The sequence below is a fragment of the Anomaloglossus baeobatrachus genome, chromosome 4 (genome assembly GCF_048569485.1).
Source record: "Anomaloglossus baeobatrachus isolate aAnoBae1 chromosome 4, aAnoBae1.hap1, whole genome shotgun sequence".
Classification (NCBI taxonomy): domain Eukaryota; kingdom Metazoa; phylum Chordata; class Amphibia; order Anura; family Aromobatidae; genus Anomaloglossus; species Anomaloglossus baeobatrachus.
Genome location: NC_134356.1, coordinates 11,098,549 through 11,118,694, shown reverse-complemented (window position 1 = coordinate 11,118,694; position 20,146 = coordinate 11,098,549). Strand labels below are relative to the sequence as shown.

The 20,146-nt window shown below is 52.0% G+C and overlaps 1 protein-coding gene across 1 annotated transcript; it reads right to left on the bottom strand.

Annotated features, from left to right (window-relative positions):
- Nucleotides 1-872: 872 nt before the first annotated feature.
- LOC142302540 (sodium- and chloride-dependent GABA transporter 1-like) lies at nt 873-13,935 on the bottom strand. The gene is made up of 14 exons (XM_075343637.1): nt 13,707-13,935; nt 13,488-13,619; nt 13,254-13,354; nt 11,377-11,486; nt 10,756-10,888; nt 10,497-10,631; nt 5,050-5,153; nt 4,682-4,806; nt 3,604-3,716; nt 2,645-2,776; nt 2,224-2,326; nt 2,046-2,146; nt 1,790-1,957; nt 873-1,603 (listed from the first exon to the last, which is right to left on the bottom strand). The coding sequence occupies exons 1-14, from the start codon at nt 13,933-13,935 to the stop codon at nt 1,496-1,498; spliced, it is 1,794 nt and encodes a 597-aa protein (XP_075199752.1). The 3' UTR covers nt 873-1,495.
- Nucleotides 13,936-20,146: the final 6,211 nt, after the last annotated feature.

Below are 20,146 nucleotides of genomic sequence, written 5' to 3'. Positions count from 1 at the left end.
AACCTCCAAAATTAGGAGTCTTTGACCACTGCCACTGCTAAACAGCTAACCTAAGGTCTGCCACCTCCAGGGACAGACCCTGAAGCCACTCAGCCACTCAGTGCCGCTGGTGATAATGTCACGCTAGGAATGGGCAAGTACCCAGCGAATGGCGAAAGGGAAGGGAAACCCTGTGTCTTGGGAAGGTGAAGATGGTGACCCCTGACCAAGCCTTTCGCTGGGCCCTAGCTTCCCTCACCCACCTAGATAGGTTCTTCACCTATGCGCTGAGCAGGATACCTGACCCTGATCTGTGCCCTAGGTAGGGAACAGATGGGATGAGCGCTTAGTCAACCCCACTAAGCTCTAAAGAAGACATCGGGAGCGCAAACAAGGGAAAACAACAAAAAACTTATCTCCAAGAAGATTCAGGAGAGGGACTGCAGCACGCAACAAATACTCCATAAGATATGATATACACCAAGCAGGAATGATAGAAGGTCAGGGAGCAGTTTGCGCAGCTAAACCCTATGACCTTCTATAGCCGGACAGCACAGGACTGTCTGTCCCTGACCACTCAGAATAATTTCATCGTCCTGTAATTTTCTCATTTATTTATTCAATATTTATTTTACATCATCCACAATTATCTATAAAATATAAGGTAACCGCATAAGGCACTCAGGTGGGATCGAGAGGCTCAGGTGAGGTTTGGGGGCTCAGGCGGGATCTAGGCACTCAGCTGGGGTTCGGGCACTCAGGTGAGATCGGGCCACTTAGGTGGGGCCTGGGGGCTCAAGTTAGGTCCGGGCACTCAGGTGGGGTCCGGGGGCTCAGGTGGGGTCCGGGCACTCAGGTGGGGTCCGGGAGCTTAGGTGGGGTCCGGGAGCTCAGGTGGGGTCCGGGAGCTCAGGTGGGGTCCGGAAACTCATGTGGGGTCCGGGATCTCAGGTGGAGTACGGGGACTCAAGAGTGGTCCAGTAGCTCAGGTGGGGTCCGGGGGTTCAGGTGGAGTCCGGACACTCAGATAGGGTCCAGGCACTCAGGTGGGAACTGGGGCTCAGATGGGGTCTGGATACTCATTGGGTCCAGACATTCAGGTGGGGTCCAGACATTCAGGTGGGGTCCAGACATTCAGGTGGGGTCCAGGGGTACAGGTAGGGTCCGGGCACTCAGGTGTGGTCCGGGGGCTCAAGTGGTATCTGGGAGCTCAGGTGTGGTCCGGGGGCTCAGGTAGGGTCCGGGGGCTCAGGTGGGGTCTGGACACTCAGATGGGGTCTGGGGGCTCAGGTGTGGTCCGGGGGCTCAGGTGGAGTCCAGAGACTCAGGTGGGGTCCGAACGCTCAGGTGGTGTCCGGGGGCTCAAGTGTGGTCTGGGGACCCAGGTGGTGTCCAGGGGGGGTTGCATGTTCCACTAAATGAAAGCTCTTCAGCCCAGATTGGGAGGATAACCTCGAGTGATGGAATGAAAGGCTCGGAAAGGGGTGAAGAATGGGGGGTCCTTGTCCCCCAAATGCTACACGCCCAGGGTCTCCCTCGTGCTCCCATCCAGGCTGAGTCGGGGGCGCAGACCGTTCTTCTGCATCACCTGCTGCATTTGTGGCTGCGTCATATCTCGGAGGCGCTGGTGGATGAAAAGATACGGAGATGTAAGAAAAGGAAACGCCGCCTGCAGAGCTGCAATCACAATTCTGCTCCTCTTTATAGCGCTTTGTGGGATGACCGGAATAATAATGCAGCTTTACAGGAGAAAATGGAGTGTTTGCAGGTTTAACCCCTAAGTTGCCGCATATGACACGCGGCTGCGTACCTGGCTGATGGTGCCCGGGGAGGCGATGAACAGGTACAGCATGTAACTAGGGATCAGCACCATGGAGGACAGCGCCATGAGCCAGCCGATGCCCTGGCCCCACGCCGGGTACACATAGCGGCCCAGGGTCAGGGGCGTCATCTCCACCGCGCTGAATATGAAGACGCCCTGGGAGGAAGGACAGAGGAAAGCTGAGCCGGGCGGACCCCGTCACATGGCGCTGTGGGGGGCAAATATTAGAGGGGGACGTCCTCACCAAACAGACGAAGGGGGTGAAATACGCCCAGCAGAGCTTCCACCAGGAGCAGGGCTGGTACCCGATCATCTCCTCAATGTCCTGGTAGAAGCGCTCCACCCCTGCCACAGGAGCAGCGAAACACGGGGTCACTCACTATCGCCCCCCGGAGGGCAGGAACTGCAGAAACGCCACTCACCGTAGCACCATGAGATCGAGACCGTCTCGAAGAAGACCAGGAACAGGAGGCACATGCCGCTGGCCGAATAGTAGTCGAAAAGCTTGAAGACGTAAATTCCTCCCTGGAAGGAGAAAAAGAAGGAAGTGGACAAACGGCAAAAGCCCCCGAAAGTCTGTGAACCCTGAAAAAAAGTCACATAAATTATACAAATGATATCAAGGATTCGAAAGGCTTGGCTGTATTCACCCAAACACAGCGCCACCAGTGCACGCAGGCCGTGTGTGGTACTGCAGGTCAGCCCCATTCATTTCAATGGAGCTGCAGTAAAATACAACCAACGTACAGTGTGTAGAGATACAGAACGGGGGTCCACGCAGCTCAGGGGTCTCTGCGGCCAGATCAGTACCTGTGCCACCGGGGGGCACCGCACCCCACCTACCTGGGTGATGTTAGAGAAGCCGACAACGAACGAGACGAAGCAGACCACCGCTATGAAGATTTTCTTTCTGCTTCTTAAAAATTGGGGGTATTCATCCACCAGCGCGGTGATAAAGCCCTCCACTGTGCAAAACTAGCGAGAGGGGCGAGAAGAGGCAGCACAGAGGATTTCAGGAAATGTAAGTCACAGACTGAGGGTTACATGGTGGAAGGAGCAGGTCCCACAGCAGCACAGAGGATTTCAGGAAAAGTGCACTGATCCTGAGGGAGAAGGAGCAAGGACCTCACAGCAGCACAGAGTAATTCAGCAGGGGAGCAATGATCCCAAAGGAGAAGGAGGCTCAGGGCTAAATAGTAGAAGGAGCAGGACCCCATAGCAGCACAGAGTATTTCAGGTAGTGTACGCTGACCCTGAGGGCGGTCTCAGACTGTGGGTTACATAGAGGAAGGAGCAGGGCCCCACAGTAGCACAGAGTATTTCAGGAGGAGAGGCACTGATCCTGGGGGAGAAGGAGCAGGACCCCAAAGCAGCACAGAGTATTTCAGGTAGTGTACGCTGACCCTGAGGGCGGTCTCAGACTGTGGGTTACATAGAGGAAGGAGCAGGGCCCCACAATAGCACAGAGTATTTCAGGAGGAGTGCACTGATCCTGAGGGAGAAGGAGCAGGACCCCACAGTAGCACAGAGTATTTCAGGGGGAGTGCGCTCATACTGGGAAAGGTCACAGGCTCAGGGTTACATAGAGGAAGGAGTGAGGCCCCACAGCAGCACAGAGTATTTCAGCAGGAGTGCGCTGATCCTGAGGGAGAAGGAGCAGGACCCCACGGCAGCACAGAGTATTTAAGGAGGTTTGTGCTGATCCCGGGGGAGGTTACAGGTTGAGGGTTACATATGGAAGAAGCAGGTTCTCCACAGCGCAGAGGATTTCAGGAGAAGTGTGCACTGATCATTTTTCTTACCTGACTGTCCAAACCCAACATGACAAGCATAGAGAAGAAGAGAATGGACCAGATGGGGGACATGGGCAGCTGCGTGACAGCCTGAGGATACGCCAGGAAAGCCAACCCTGGTCCTGAGGAGAGAGGAGTATGACAGCGGCAGCCATTACACCAACAACAGACAACAAAACTTTCCCAGAGCCCTGAAGAGCAACAGAGAACGCACTGCACAGGAGCGCAACAATGTATCTGACCCTGCACTGCACAGGAGCGCAACAATGTATCTGACCCTGCACTGCACAGGAGCGCAACAATGTGTCTGACCCTGCAATGCACAGGAGCGCAACAATGTGTCTGACCCTGCACTGCACAGGAGCGCAACAATGTGTCTGACCCTGCACTGCACAGGAGCGCAACAATGTATCTGACCCTGCACTGCACAGGAGCGCAACAATGTGTCTGACCCTGCACTGCACAGGAGCGCAACAATGTGTCTGACCCTGCACTGCACAGGAGCGCAACAATGTATCTGATCATGCACTGCACAGGAGCGCAACAATGTGTCTGACCCTGCACTGCACAGGAGCGCAACAATGTATCTGACCCTGCACTGCACAGGAGCGCAACAATGTGTCTGACCCTGCACTGCACAGGAGCGCAACAATGTGTCTGACCCTGCACTGCACAGGAGCGCAACAATGTATCTGATCCTGCACTGCACAGGAGCGCAACAATGTGTCTGACCCTGCACTGCACAGGAGCGCAACAATGTGTCTGACCCTGCACTGCACAGGAGCGCAACAATGTGCCTGACTCTGCACTGCACAGGAGCGCAACAATGTGTCTGACCCTGCACTGCACAGGAGCGCAACAATGTGCCTGACTCTGCACTGCACAGGAGCGCAACAATGTGTCTGACCCTGCACTGCACAGGAGCGCAACAATGTGCCTGACCCTGCACTGCACAGGAGCGCAACAATGTGCCTGACCCTGCACTGCACAGGAGTGCAACAATGTGCCTGACCCTGCACTGCACACACTGTAAGTGATACAATGATACAATGGAGTCTTCGACCTTTAGGATCGGTTCCATCTTTACCTGACGCCGCTAACTCCTGGATGGGTTTCTTGGTGATGTGTGACATGAACCCAACAACAGAAAAGATGACAAATCCGGCGAACATGCTGGTGAAAGAGTTAATGCCGCACACAATGATGGAGTCCCTGTAAGTAGAAAACATTGGGTGAGAGAAGAGGAGAGGAGAGGAGAGAAGAGGAGAGGAGAGGAGAGGAGAGGAGAGGAGAAGAGAGGAGAGGAGAGGAGAGGAGAGGAGAAGAGAGGAGAGAAGAGGAGAGGAGAGGAGAAGAGAGGAGAGGAGAGGAGAAGAGAGGAGAGGAGAGGAGAGGAGTGAGCTCAGACACCGGATGGAAATGGGAGAAACTGAAGAGATCACAGATAACCCTCACCTGTACACATTATTGTGGAAAGAATTATAACTGCCGAGAGCAATGAGAGAACCCAGACCCAAACCATAAGAAAAGAAGATCTGTGTGGCTGCGTCCATCCAAACCTGAGGAAGAGGCAACATAATAAGATCCTGTCTGCAGCCACCACTAGGGGGAGCTCCCTGTATACAGAGATACATGATAAGATCCTGTCTGCAGCCACCACTAGGGGGAGCTCCCTGTATACAGAGATACATGATAAGATCCTGTCTGCAGCCACCACCAGGGGGAGCTCCCTGTATACAGAGATACATGATAAGATCCTGTCTGCAGCCACCACTAGGGGGAGCTCCCTGTATACAGAGATACATGATAAGATCCTGTCTGCAGCCACCACTAGGGGGAGCTCCCTGTATACAGAGATACATGATAAGATCCTGTCTGCAGCCACCACTAGGGGGAGCTCCCTGTATACAGAGATACATGATAAGATCCTGTCTGCAGCCACCACCAGGGGGAGCTCCCTGTATACATAGATACATGATAAGATCCTGTCTGCAGCCACCACTAGGGGGAGCACCCTGTATACAGAGATACATGATAAGATCCTGTCTGCAGTCACCACTAGGGGGAGCTCCCTGTATACAGAGATACATGATAAGATCCTGTCTGCAGCCACCACTAGGGGGAGCTCCCTGTATACAGAGATACATGATAAGATCCTGTCTGCAGTCACCACTAGGGGGAGCTCCCTGTATACAGAGATACATGATAAGATCCTGTCTGCAGCCACCACTAGGGGGAGCTCCCTGTATACAGAGATACATGATAAGATCCTGTCTGCAGCCACCACTAGGGGGAGCTCCCTATATACAGAGATACATGATAAGATCCTGTCTGCAGCCACCACTAGGGGGAGCTCCCTGTATACAGAGATACATGATAAGATCCTGTCTGCAGCCACCACTAGGGGGAGCTCCCTATATACAGAGATACATGATAAGATCCTGTCTGCAGCCACCACTAGGGGGAGCTCCCTGTATACAGAGATACATGATAAGATCCTGTCTGCAGCCACCACTAGGGGGAGCTCCCTGTATACAGAGATACATGATAAGATCCTGTCTGCAGTCACCACTAGGGGGAGCTCTGTATACAGAGATACATGATAAGATCCTGTCTGCAGCCACCACTAGGGGGAGCTCCCTGTATACAGAGATACATGATAAGATCCTGTCTGCAGCCACCACTAGTGGGAGCTCCCTGTATACAGAGATACATGATAAGATCCTGTTTGCAGCCACCACTAGGGGGAGCTCCCTGTATACAGAAATACATGATAAGATCCTGTCTGCAGTCACCACTAGGGGGAGCTCCCTGTATACAGAGATACATGATAAGATTCTGTCTGCAGCCACCACTAGAGGGAGCTCCCTGTATACAGATATACATGATAATATCCTGTCTACAGCCACCACTAGGGGGAGCTCCCTGTATACAGATATACATGATAAGACCCTGTCTGCAGCCACCACTAGGGGGAGCTCCCTGTATACAGAAATACATGATAAGATCCTGTCTGCAGCCACCACTAGGGGGAGCTCCCTGTATACAGAGATACATGATAATATTCTGTCTGCAGCCACCACTAGGGGGAGCTCCCTGTATACAGAGATACATGATAAGATCCTGTCTGCAGCCACCACTAGAGGGAGCTCCCTGTATACAGATATACATAAGATCCTGTCTACAGCCACCACTAGGGGGAGCTCCCTGTATACAGATATACATGATAAGACCCTGTCTGCAGCCACCACTAGGGGGAGCTCCCTGTATACAGAAATACATGATAGGATCCTGTCTGCAGCCACCACTAGGGGGAGCTCTTTTATACAGAGATACATGATAATATTCTGTCTGCAGCCACCACTAGGGGGAGCTCCCTGTATACAGAGATACATGATAAGACCCTGTCTGCAGCCACCACTAGGGGGAGCTCCCTGTATACAGAGATACATGATAAGATCCTGTCTGCAGCCACCACTAGGGGGAGCTCCCTGAATACAGAGATACATGATAAGATCCTGTCTGCAGCCACCACTAGGGGGAGCTCCCTGAATACAGAGATACATGATAAGATCCTGTCTGCAGCCACCACTAGGGGGAGCTCCCTGTATACAGAGATACATGATAAGATCCTGTCTGCAGCCACCACTAGGGGGAGCTCCCTGTATACAGAAATACATGATAAAATCCTGTCTGCAGCCACCACTAGGGGGAGCTCCCTGTATACAGAGATACATGATAAGATTCTGTCTGCAGCCACCACTAGGGGGAGCTCCCTGTATATAGAGATACATGATAAGATCCTGTCTGCAGCCACCACTAGGGGGAGCTCCCTGTATACAGATATACATGATAAGACCCTGTCTGCAGCCACCACTAGGGGGAGCTCCCTGTATACAGAAATACATGATAAGATCCTGTCTGCAGCCACCACTAGGGGGAGCTCCCTGTATACAGATATACATGATAAGATCCTGTCTGCAGCCACCACTAGAGGGAGCTCCTTTATACAGAGATACATGATAATATTCTGTCTGCAGCCACCACTAGGGGGAGGTCCCTGTATACAGAGATACATGATAAGATCCTGTCTGCAGCCACCACTAGAGGGAGCTCCCTGTATACAGATATACATAAGATCCTGTCTACAGCCACCACTAGGGGGAGCTCCCTGTATACAGATATACATGATAAGACCCTGTCTGCAGCCACCACTAGGGGGAGCTCCCTGTATACAGAAATACATGATAGGATCCTGTCTGCAGCCACCACTAGGGGGAGCTCTTTTATACAGAGATACATGATAATATTCTGTCTGCAGCCACCACTAGGGGGAGCTCCCTGTATACAGAGATACATGATAAGATCCTGTCTGCAGCCACCACTAGGGGGAGCTCCTTTATACAGAGATACATGATAATATTCTGTCTGCAGCCACCACTAGGGGGAGCTCCCTGTATACAGAGATACATGATAAGACCCTGTCTGCAGCCTCCACTAGGGGGAGCTCCCTGTATACAGAGATACATGATAAGATCCTGTCTGCAGCCACCACTAGGGGGAGCTCCCTGTATACAGAAATACATGATAAGATCCTGTCTGCAGCCACCACTAGGGGGAGCTCCTTTATACAGAGATACATGATAATATTCTGTCTGCAGCCACCACTAGGGGGAGCTCCCTGTATACAGAGATACATGATAATATTCTGTCTGCAGCCACCACTAGGGGGAGCTCCCTGTATACAGAGATACATGATAAGACCCTGTCTGCAGCCTCCACTAGGGGGAGCTCCCTGTATACAGAGATACATGATAAGATCCTGTCTGCAGCCACCACTAGAGGGAGCTCCCTGTATACAGATATACATAAGATCCTGTCTACAGCCACCACTAGGGGGAGCTCCCTGTATACAGATATACATGATAAGACCCTGTCTGCAGCCACCACTAGGGGGAGCTCCCTGTATACAGAAATACATGATAGGATCCTGTCTGCAGCCACCACTAGGGGGAGCTCTTTTATACAGAGATACATGATAATATTCTGTCTGCAGCCACCACTAGGGGGAGCTCCATGTATACAGAGATACATGATAAGACCCTGTCTGCAGCCTCCACTAGGGGGAGCTCCCTGTATACAGAGATACATGATAAGATCCTGTCTGCAGCCACCACTAGGGGGAGCTCCCTGTATACAGAGATACATGATAAGATCCTGTCTGCATCATGTATCTCTGTATACAGGGAGCTCCCCCTAGTGGTGGCTGCAGACAGGATCTTATCATGTATCTCTGTATACAGGGAGCTCCCCCTAGTGGTGGCTGCAGACAGAATCTTATCATGTATCCCTGTATACAGGGAGCTTCCCCTAGTGGTGGCTGCAGACAGGATCTTATCATGTATCTCTGTATACAGGGAGCTCCCCCTAGTGGTGGCTGCAGACAGGGTCTTATCATGTGTCTCTGTATACAGGGAGCTCCCCCTAGTGGTGGCTGCAGACAGGATATTATCATGTATCTCTGTATACAAGGAGCTCCCCCTAGTGGTGGCTGCAGACAGGATCTTATCATGTATCTCTGTATACAGGGAGCTCCCCCTAGTGGTGGCTGCAGACAGGATCTTATCATGTATCTCTGTATACAGGGAGCTCCCCCTAGTGGTGGCTGCAGACAGAATCTTATCATGTATCTCTGTATACAGGGAGCTCCCCCTAGTGGTGGCTGCAGACAGGATCTTATCATGTATCTCTGTATACAGGGAGCTCCCCCTAGTGGTGGCTGCAGACAGGATCTTATCATGTATCTCTGTATACAGGGAGCTCCCCCTAGTGGTGGCTGCAGACAGGATCTTATCATGGATCTCTGTATACAGGGAGCTCCCCCTAGTGGTGGCTGCAGACAGGATCTTATCATGTATCTCTGTATACAGGGAGCTCCCCCTAGTGGTGGCTGTAGACAGGATTTTATGTATCTCTGTATACAGGGAGCTCCCCCTAGTGGTGACTGCAGACAGGATCTTATCATGTATCTCTGTATACAGGGAGCTCCCCCTAGTGGTGGCTGCAGACAGGATCTTATCATGTATCTGTGTATACAGGGAGCTCCCCCTAGTGGTGGCTGCAGACAGGATCTTATCATATATCTCTGTATACAGGGAGCTCCCCCTAGTGGTGACTGCAGACAGGATCTTATCATGTATCTCTGTATACAGGGAGCTCCCCCTAGTGGTGGCTGCAGACAGAATCTTATCATGTATCTCTGTATACAGGGAGCTCCCCCTAGTGGTGGCTGCAGACAGGATCTTATCATGTATCTCTGTATACAGGGACCTCCCCCTAGTGGTGGCTGCAGACAGGATCTTATCATGTATCTCTGTATACAGGGAGCTCCCCCTAGTGGTGGCTGCAGACAGGATCTTATCATGTATCTCTGTATACAGGGAGCTCCCCCTAGTGGTGACTGCAGACAGGATCTTATCATATATCTCTGTATACAGGGAGCTCCCCCTAGTGGTGGCTGCAGACAGGATCTTATCATGTATCTCTGTATACAGGGAGCTCCCCCTAGTGGTGGCTGCAGACAGGATCTTATCATATATCTCTGTATACAGGGAGCTCCCCCTAGTGGTGGCTGCAGACAGGATCTTATCATGTATCTCTGTATACAGGGAGCTCCCCCTAGTGGTGGCTGCAGACAGGATCTTATCATGTATCTCTGTATACAGGGACCTCCCCCTAGTGGTGACTGCAGACAGGATCTTATCATGTATCTCTGTATACAGGGAGCTCCCCCTAGTGGTGGCTGCAGACAGGATCTTATCATGTATCTCTGTATACAGGGAGCTCCCCCTAGTGGTGGCTGCTTTTTCTGCAGGGGCGTATTACAGTCGGGCTGCACTCACCGCAGATTCTGAGAGTTTGCTGAAGTCTGGGGTGATGTAGAATCGGATGCCGTCCATCGCTCCAGGAAGGGTGATCCCTCGGAAGAACAAGATTACAAGCATGAAGTACGGGTAGGTCGCGGAGAAGTAGACCACCTGAGGAGGGAAGGGGATACGTGACTGGAGGAAGCGCTGATTTTAGTTACTGGTGATACATATGGCGGAAGACATGAAGCAGAGCCATAGGGGCTGTATGTGCTGCCATATAAGCGCTGAGCACCTTCCCCGTCCACTCCACTCCTTTCCAAATAGAGAAGTAAACCATGACCCAGGACAGGGCCAGGGTGCACGCCAGGGGCCAGCGAATGTTCCCGGGTTCTCCAAGTCCGCTGGTGACCTGATGCATGTTCCTTCTGCAAATACAGAATAAAGGACAGGATTAGGGAAACATTATTCCCTTCTACCAGAAACAGCGCCACCCCTGTCCTCAGGTGAGATGTGGTACTGCAGCTCAGCTCCATTCACTTTAATGGAATGGTAATCGATTGATTACTTTTGTCTACTTTCTACTGACAAAATAGAAGGAAAATAGGGCAGACATGGCCAATCACTGCCACATACATCACGTGATCAAACCCGATCCCTCCGTACAGAGAAGATCCAGGGTCCAGTTTCAGAGACTAAACTTTAGCATAAGATTTACTAATAATTTGCAGAAGATTAAGCCATATTTATGTCATTTATGGAAACTCCCTTTAAGGGGTTGTCTTATGCCAGTCCCTGATTGGCCACGTGAACATCACAGAGGACGGGTCTGATTCCATACATTGTACGGACCGCCATACATTTATATCAGAAGCTGAGGAGACTGAACGGCTCCCCGAATCCAGCCGCGACTTACTCCCAGAACTCGGTGACGGCGCTGGTGAGGTTAGTGGTGTCGTTCAGCGAGTAATTGGAGAAACATCGCTCGGTGTTCCAGCTGTTGTCGCAGCTCTGCCAGGGCAGGGTCTTCTCAGCGGAGGAGGGAAGAGGAAGAGGGTGAGGATGACAGCCCAAAATATGGACACACCTGCCAAGATCAACCCCATCACAAGCTTATCTTCTCCCCCTCCAAACATGTCCTAACCATGTGCAGGTCAATAGCCTCAAAATTTTGGAGGATAGTTATGGGGTTGTGAAAAGGGGCACAGTATGGCGAGGAGCACTTTTATTTTTAAGGGCACTGTTTCAGGAAGTGCTGCTGAAGACAGTGAAGATGGAAGTCTGCAGAGACGAGCTCTGGGCGTGAAATCTGATCATGGCGTCTTTACTACTTGGAGATAAAAGGAACGGGAACAACTCCATCAGGGAACATGTCACCTATAAGGGACCTGGATGAAAATGTTTTTGTGATACTGACGTGATGCTTTGGTGTCTGTATGCTCCACAGTTTGATGATAGCTGAGAAAAACAAGTCCCGGTATCTCCTTATCATTGTTAAGGTCATACCGGGAGTTGTAGTGTAAAGCAATACATGTACATGGGCTGACATATTACATTTGATTGCTGCACTATGCTTGGTGATGTATATATGTACTGAGAGTGGTTCTGGTGCTGCGTTCATTCACTAATGGTGTTTCTGGCACTGCACTCATGTACTGATGGTGGCTCTGGCGCTGTATTCATGTACTCATTGTGGTTCTAATGCTGCATTGATCTACTAACGGTGGTTCTGGTGCTGCATCCATGTACTGATGCTGATTCTGGCAATGCATTCATGTACTGATAGTGGTTCTAATGCTACATTCATGTGCTGAGACTGGTTCTGGTGCTGTGATCATGCACTAATGGTGGTTCTAATGCTACAATCATCAACTGACGGTGGTTCTAATGCTGCACCCATCTACTGACAATTGTTCTAATGCTGCATTCATGTACTGTCAGTGGTTCTAATGCCGCATTCATCTACTGATGGTGGTTCTAATGCTACATTCATCAACTGAAAGTGGTTCTAATGTTCTAATGCTGCACCCATCTCCTCACGGTGGTTCTAATGCTGTACCCATCTACTGACTGTGGTTCTAATTCTGCATTTATGTACTGTCAGTGGTTCTAATGCTGCATTCATGTACTGATGGTGGATCTGGTGCTGTGATGATGCACTAATGGTGGTTCTAATGATGCATTCATGTACTGACGGTGGTTGTAATGATGCATTTATGTACTGACGGTGGTTCTAATGATGCATTCATGTACTGACGGTGGTTCTAATGATGCATTCATGTACTGACGGTGGTTCTAATGCTGCATTCATGTACTGATAATGGTGCTGTGATGATGCACTAATGGTGGTTCTAATGATGCATTCATGTACTGACAGTGGTTCTAATACTGCATTCATGTACTGATGATGGTTTTGGTGCTGCATTCATTTATTTACAGTGATTTTAACTCAGTTTAAGTTAGTGTGTGTTCACACTGGCTACTTTGGAGCAGAAATTGAGCAAAATCTCTCTAACTCCTCTTCAAATACTTAAAGCTTTCTCTAATGATGTACTCATGTACTGATGGTGGTTCTGATGATGTATTCATTTAAATAACAGTGTATATTTTTTGCAGCCCTTGGGATTAGTTCAATGTGATACTTTGCTGTGCTACCACCAGTCACCGATCAGGATTATCAATACCCTAAAATAACAATAACCCCACATTCCCGAGCCAGGACCCTTCAGTGATGAGGCAGCCCCCATTTACAGGTGTATTGACCCTTTAATAGGGAGTTTGTGTTGTACTTACCGAGGCGAAGGAGTTGAAGAGATAATAAAGGGCCCAGGCGATGATCACAATATAGTAAATGTTCAGCCAGAAGGACAGCACCACGGCGGCCATCCCGACCCCTGCACAGGACGAGACGCCACGTGGAAAACCTCAGACACTGCGCACCAGCCACCAATAAGAGGGGCTTAAAGTGACAGACGGCGACATTAGAGGAAAACGTTCTGCCACTTTCTAATGGACTTTGCCCTGTACCTTTAAACATGGGCGCCAATTTCCAGACCCCCAGACCGCCAATAGACGTGAACTGACCCAGCGCCGTCTCCAGGAAGAAGAGCGGGATCCCAGCAAAGACCAGAGTCAGGAAATAAGGGATGAGGAAGGCACCTGGCGGAGACACGATGACAACACTTACGGGCAGGGCGGAGGGAGGACGACCATCCGGACCCGGAGTCTTTTACCCAGGCCCCTCACCTCCGCCATTTTTTCCGCACAGGTACGGAAAGCGCCAGACGTTCCCCAGGCCGATGGCGTAGCCCACACAGGACAGCAAGAAGTCGAATCTTCCCTTCCAGGTTTCGCGCTCCTCGGAGTCGTCCTTCTTCTTGGGGTTCTCCGCTGGGGCGTGTGTCTCGATGGGGGCAGCCTGACGCCCCTCACACGGGGAGTTCAGCTCCACAGAGTCACCGTCTATCTTGCCCATCCTAGAGCGGGCGAGTGGGGGTCCGCAGGATGGAGGAAAGACACTGTAATGCCGTGGCACCCCTGTTTAAAGGGTTAATACTGAAGCCCCTGCCCCGGGGGGCTCCACTTACCTTGTGAAGCTCCTCTCCCTGTATGATCAGTGCCGTCTCCCCCTGACCCAGCGCTCACAGTGAATGCCGGCACCGTCCTGCCTCCCCCCTCCCCCGCTCCCAATCATCATTATTCCTCATATTGATTTACTGTTAATGAGCATCGAGTCCGTGTCGGATACAATCAACCATCAACACGTCTGAGGCTCAGCGCCGGCAAAGTGTCGCTAGAGGACAGAGAGCGGCCCAGACCCTCACCCGCCATGTGCCCCCCCAGGACCATCATCCACCATGTGCCCCCCCAGACCATCACCCACCACGTACTCCCCCAGGACCATCACCCGCCATGTTCCCCCCCGGACCATCACCCACCAAACGCCCCCCCCCAGGACCATCACACACCACGTGCCCCCCCCTGGATTATCATCACCCGTCATGTGCCCCCCCGGACCATCACCCACCATGTGCCCTCCCCCCCGGACCATCACCCGCCATGTGCCCCCCCGGACCATCACCCACCGAACACCCCCCCAGGACCATCACACACCACGTACCCCACCCGGACCATCACCCGCCATGTGCCCCCCAGATTATCACCCGTCATGTGCCCCCCAGACCCTCACCCACCACGTGCCCCCCTCCGGACCATCACCTACCATGTGCCCCCCTGGACCATCACCCACCATGTGCCCCCCCCCGCACCCTCACCTACCATGTGCCCCCCCCGGGACCATCACCCACCAAACGCCCCCCCAGGACCATCACACACCGCGTGCCCCCCCAGTCCATCACACACCATGTGCCCCCCCCCAGACCATCACACACCACGTACCCCACCCGGACCATCACCCACCAAATGCCCCCCCAGACCATCACACACCACGTGCCGCCCTCCAGACCATCACCCACCACGTACCCCACCCGGACCATCACCCACCAAACGCCCCCCCCCAGACCATCACACACCACGTGCCCCCCCAGACCATCACACACCACGTACCCCACCCGGACCATCACCCGCCATGTGCCCCCCAGATTATCACCCGTCATGTGCCCCCCAGACCCTCACCCACCACGTGCCGCCCTCCAGACCATCACCCACCATGTGCCCCCCAGACCCTCACCCACCACGTGCCCCCCCGGACCATCACCCTCCATGTACCCCCCGGATCATCACCCGCCATGTTCCCCCCCCAGACCATCACCCACCAAACGCCCCCCCCAGGACCATCACACACCACGTGCCCCCCCCGGATCATCATCACCCGTCATGTGCCCCCCGGACCATCACCCACCATGTGCCCCCCCCGGACCATCACCCGCCATATGCCCCCCCGGACCATCACCCACCGAACGCCCCCCCAGGACCATCACACACCACGTACCCCACCCGGACCATCACCCGCCATGTGCCCCCCAGATTATCACCCGTCATGTGCCCCCCAGACCCTCACCCACCACGTGCCCCCCTCCGGACCATCACCCACCACGTGCCCCCCCGGACCATCACCCTCCATGTACCCCCCCGGATCATCACCCGCCATGTTCCCCCCCCAGACCATCACCCACCACGTGCCCCCCTCGGACCCTCACCCACCACGTGCCCCCCCGGACAATCACCCACCACGTGCCCCCCTGAACCATCACCCACCACGTTCCCCCAGACCCTCACCCACCACCTGCCCCCCTGGACCCTCACCCACCATGTGCCCCCGGGCCCTCCCTCCATCATTCCTTCCTTTATTATGTCTGTGGCCTTATAAAAGGTGTTCAGTAAATAGAATTGATCGTCTCTGGAGAGATTTCTAAGGACTGCATTAATTTTTGGTGATATTGATTTAACCAGGGGTGGTTCCTTCGTCCTGACATCACTAAGCGTGGGCGGAGACTGCTGAGCAGGAGGCGTGGCTTGTCTATTTAAAATCATTCCCCCCACACAAGCAATATAGGGGTGTTTGCTTTGCGTCCTCTTTCTCCCTAATTAACACTGCACTATTAGCTGCTGCCTCTAGATGTCGCTGTTTTATCAGGATTTATATAAGGCTGCTTCCAGGAAGTGAGTGTGAGTGTGGCTGAAGCCGCATGGCAAGTGGAGACCCCGGGTTATAGAGAAGAGAAAAGACTGAGGAGACATGGAAAAGTGCCCACAGAAAGGAGAATATGATACATAGCGAGGACCCACCAGCCACGTCTTAGTAAATATGTTACATAGCGAGGATCCACCAACCACGTCTTAGTGAATATGATACATAGCAAGGACCCACCAATCAAGTCTTAGTAAATATGATACATAGTGGGGACCCACCAGCCATGTCTTAGTGAATATGATACATAGTGAGGACCCACCAGCCACTTCTTAATGAATATGATACATAGCGAGGACCCACCAGCCACGTCAAAGTGAATATGATACATAGCGAGGACCCACCAGCCACTTCTTAGTGAATATGATACATAGCGAGGACCCACCAGCAACGTCTTAGTGAATATGATACATAGCGAGGACCCACCAACTACGTCTTAGTGAATATGTTACATAGCGATGACCCACTAGCCACGCCTTAGTAAATATAATACATAGCGAGGACCCACCAACCACGTCTTAGTGCATGTGATACATAGCGAGGACCCACCAACCACGTCTTAGTGAATATGTTACATAGCGAGGACCCACCAGCCACGTCTTAGTGAATATGATACATAGCGAGGACCCACCAGCCACGTCTTAGTAAATATAATACATAGCGAGGACCCACCAACCATGTCTTAGTGAATATGATACATAGTGAGGACCCACCAGCCACGTCTAGTGAATATGATACATAGCGAGGACCCACCAGCCACGTCTAGTGAATATGATACATAGCGAGGACCCACCAGCCACGTCTAGTGAATATGATACATAGCGAGGACCCACCAGCCACGTCTTAGTGAATATGATACATAGCGAGGACCAACCAACCACATCTTAGTGAATATGATACATAGCGAGGACCCACCAGCCACGTCTTAGTGAATATGATACATAGCGAGGACCAACCAACCACATCTTAGTGAATATGATACATAGCGAGGACCCACCAGCCATGTCTTAGTCCATATGTTACATTGCGAGGACCCACCAGCCACGTCTTAGTGAATATGATACATAGCGAGGAACCACCAGCCACGTCTTAGTGAATATGTTACATAGCGAGGAACCACCAGCCACGTCTTAGTGAATATGTTACATAGCGAGGACATACCAACCACATCTTAGTGAATATGTTACATAGCGAGGACCCACCAGCCACGTCTAGTGAATTTGATACATAGCGAGGACCCACCAGCCACGTCTTAGTGAATATGTTACATAGCGAGGAACCACGAGCCACGTCTTAGTGAATATGTTACATAGCGAGGACCCACCAGCCACGTCTAGTGAATTTGATACATAGCGAGGACCCACCAACCACATCTTTTAGCTGATTGTTCTGCAGACCCCAGGCTCGTTTTTTCTGCTCTCGATGGCACGGTGCTCAGAGCCTCCTTCCTCCTCTACGTCCCCTTCCTCGCTCTGCACCTTCATGCGCCCCCTCTCCCTCCCCGGTCCCTTCCCGGATTTCTGCCCTTTTCAGGAGAATGTCAGTAATCGTGGAGACATCTTCGTCTTCTCTCACCTATGGCCGAAAGCTGTTTTCTTCCCAGACCGATCGGTGCTCAGCGATCCTGGGAGTAACGAGAGGCGACATCCCCGTCTCCTATCCTCCAACCTCCCCTTTATGAGCCAGACTCCGGCCTTGTGAGTCCCTCATCATCCACCGCAATTACAGGGTTCACTGAGAAGGACAAAGAGAATACAAAGCTGCAGCTATCGTTCTCTGTTATCAGCCATTTCAGGCTGGGACGAGACAGTTTGTATGACCACTCAGCCATTATCAATATCAGTGGTTTCAGCCATAATTGTTTTTTGTACTGGGTTCGTGCCCCTTTAAGAGCTGCACCTTTTACGCCGCGGTCTCACCATCCGGGGGTCTTACTTCCCGCAGCCGCACGATCCTCACACCAGCAGCCATCGCCGCCGTCCTCCCCATCACAGATGTCACATTACATTACGTCCGCACCAGGAAAACGCTTTAAAAATAAACTGGTTTCTTATCTTGTAGCACAAACCTGCGAGGCGAGAGAAGTAGGGCACAACGCGGGGATTAACCTGTGCCGGGCCGCACTCCATTACTGCCCCCCCCACCCCCGGCACTCAACACCGACCTGACGGATCAGCTGCTACAGGAGTACCCCATATACATTCCTATTTATATACCATAACCTGGAGGTGGGACTATAGCGGAAGTATTCCTATAGGGGGCGCAGCACGTACAGTCATCCGAGCGGGGGGCACCTTCACTATAGAAGAGAACAGCAGTACTGAACCTGTCTGCAGCCACCACTAGGGGGAGCTCCCTGTATACAGAGATACATGATAAGATCCTGTCTGCAGCCACCACTAGGGGGAGCTCCCTGTATACAGAGATACATGATAAGATCCTGTCTGCAGCCACCACTAGGGGGAGCTCCCTGTATACAGAGATACATGATAAGATCCTGTCTGCAGCCACCACTAGGGGGAGCTCCCTGTATACAGAGATACATGATAAGATCCTGTCTGCAGCCACCACTAGGGGGAGCTCCCTGTATACAGAGATACATGATAAGTTCCTGTCTATAGCCACCACTAGAGGGAGCTCCCTGTATACAGAGATACATGATAAGATCCTGTCTGCAGCCACCACTAGGGGGAGCTCCCTGTATACAGACATACATGATAAGATCCTGTCTATAGCCACCACTAGGGGGAGCTCCCTGTATACAGAGATACATGATAAGATCCTGTCTGCAGTCACCACTAGGGGGAGCTCCCTGTATACAGAGATACATGATAAGATCCTGTCTGCAGCCACCACTAGGGGGAGCTCCCTGTATACAGAGATACATGATAAGATCCTGTCTGCAGCCACCACTAGGGGGAGCTCCCTGTATACAGAGATACATGGTAAGATCCTGTCTGCAGTCACCACTAGGGGGAGCTCCCTGTATACAGAGATACATGATAAGATCCTGTCTGCAGCCACCACTAGGGGGAGCTCCCTGTATACAGAGATACATGATAAGATCATGTCTGCAGCCACCACTAGGGGGAGCTCCCTGTATACAGAGATACATGATAAGATCATGTCTGCAGCCACCACTAGGGGGAGCTCCCTGTATACAGAGATACATAAGATCCTGTCTGCAGCCACCACTAGGGGGAGCTCCCTGTATACAGAGATACATGATAAGATCCTGTCTGCGGCCACCACTAGGGGGAGCTCCCTGTATACAGAGATACATAAGATCCTGTCTGCAGCCACCACTAGGGGGAGCTCCCTGTATACAGAGATACATGATAAGATCCTGTCTGCAGTCACCACTAGGGGGAGTTCCCTGTATACAGAGATACATGATAAGATCCTGTCTGCAGCCACCACTAGGGGGAGCTCCCTGTATACAGAGATACATGATAAGATCCTGTCTGCAGTCACCACTAGGGGGAGCTCCCTGTATACAGAGATACATGATAAGATCCTGTCTGCAGCCACCACTAGGGGGAGCTCCCTGTATACAGAGATACATAAGATCCTGTCTGCAGCCACCACTAGGGGGAGCTCCCTGTATACAGAGATACATGATAAGATCCTGTCTGCAGCCACCACTAGGGGGAGTTCCCTGTATACAGAGATACATGATAAGATCCTGTCTGCTGTCACCACTAGGGGGAGCTCCCTGTATACAGAGATACATGATAAGATCCTGTCTGCAGCCACCACTAGGGGGAGTTCCCTGTATACAGAGATACATGATAAGATCCTGTCTGCAGTCACCACTAGGGGGAGCTCCCTGTATACAGAGATACATGATAAGATCCTGTCTGCAGCCACCACTAGGGGGAGCTCCCTGTATACAGAGATACATGATAAGGTCCTGTCTGCAGCCACCACTAGGGGGAGCTCCCTGTATACAGAGATACATGATAAGATCCTGTCTGCAGCCACCACTAGGGGGAGCTCCCTGTATACAGAGATACATGATAAGGTCCTGTCTGCA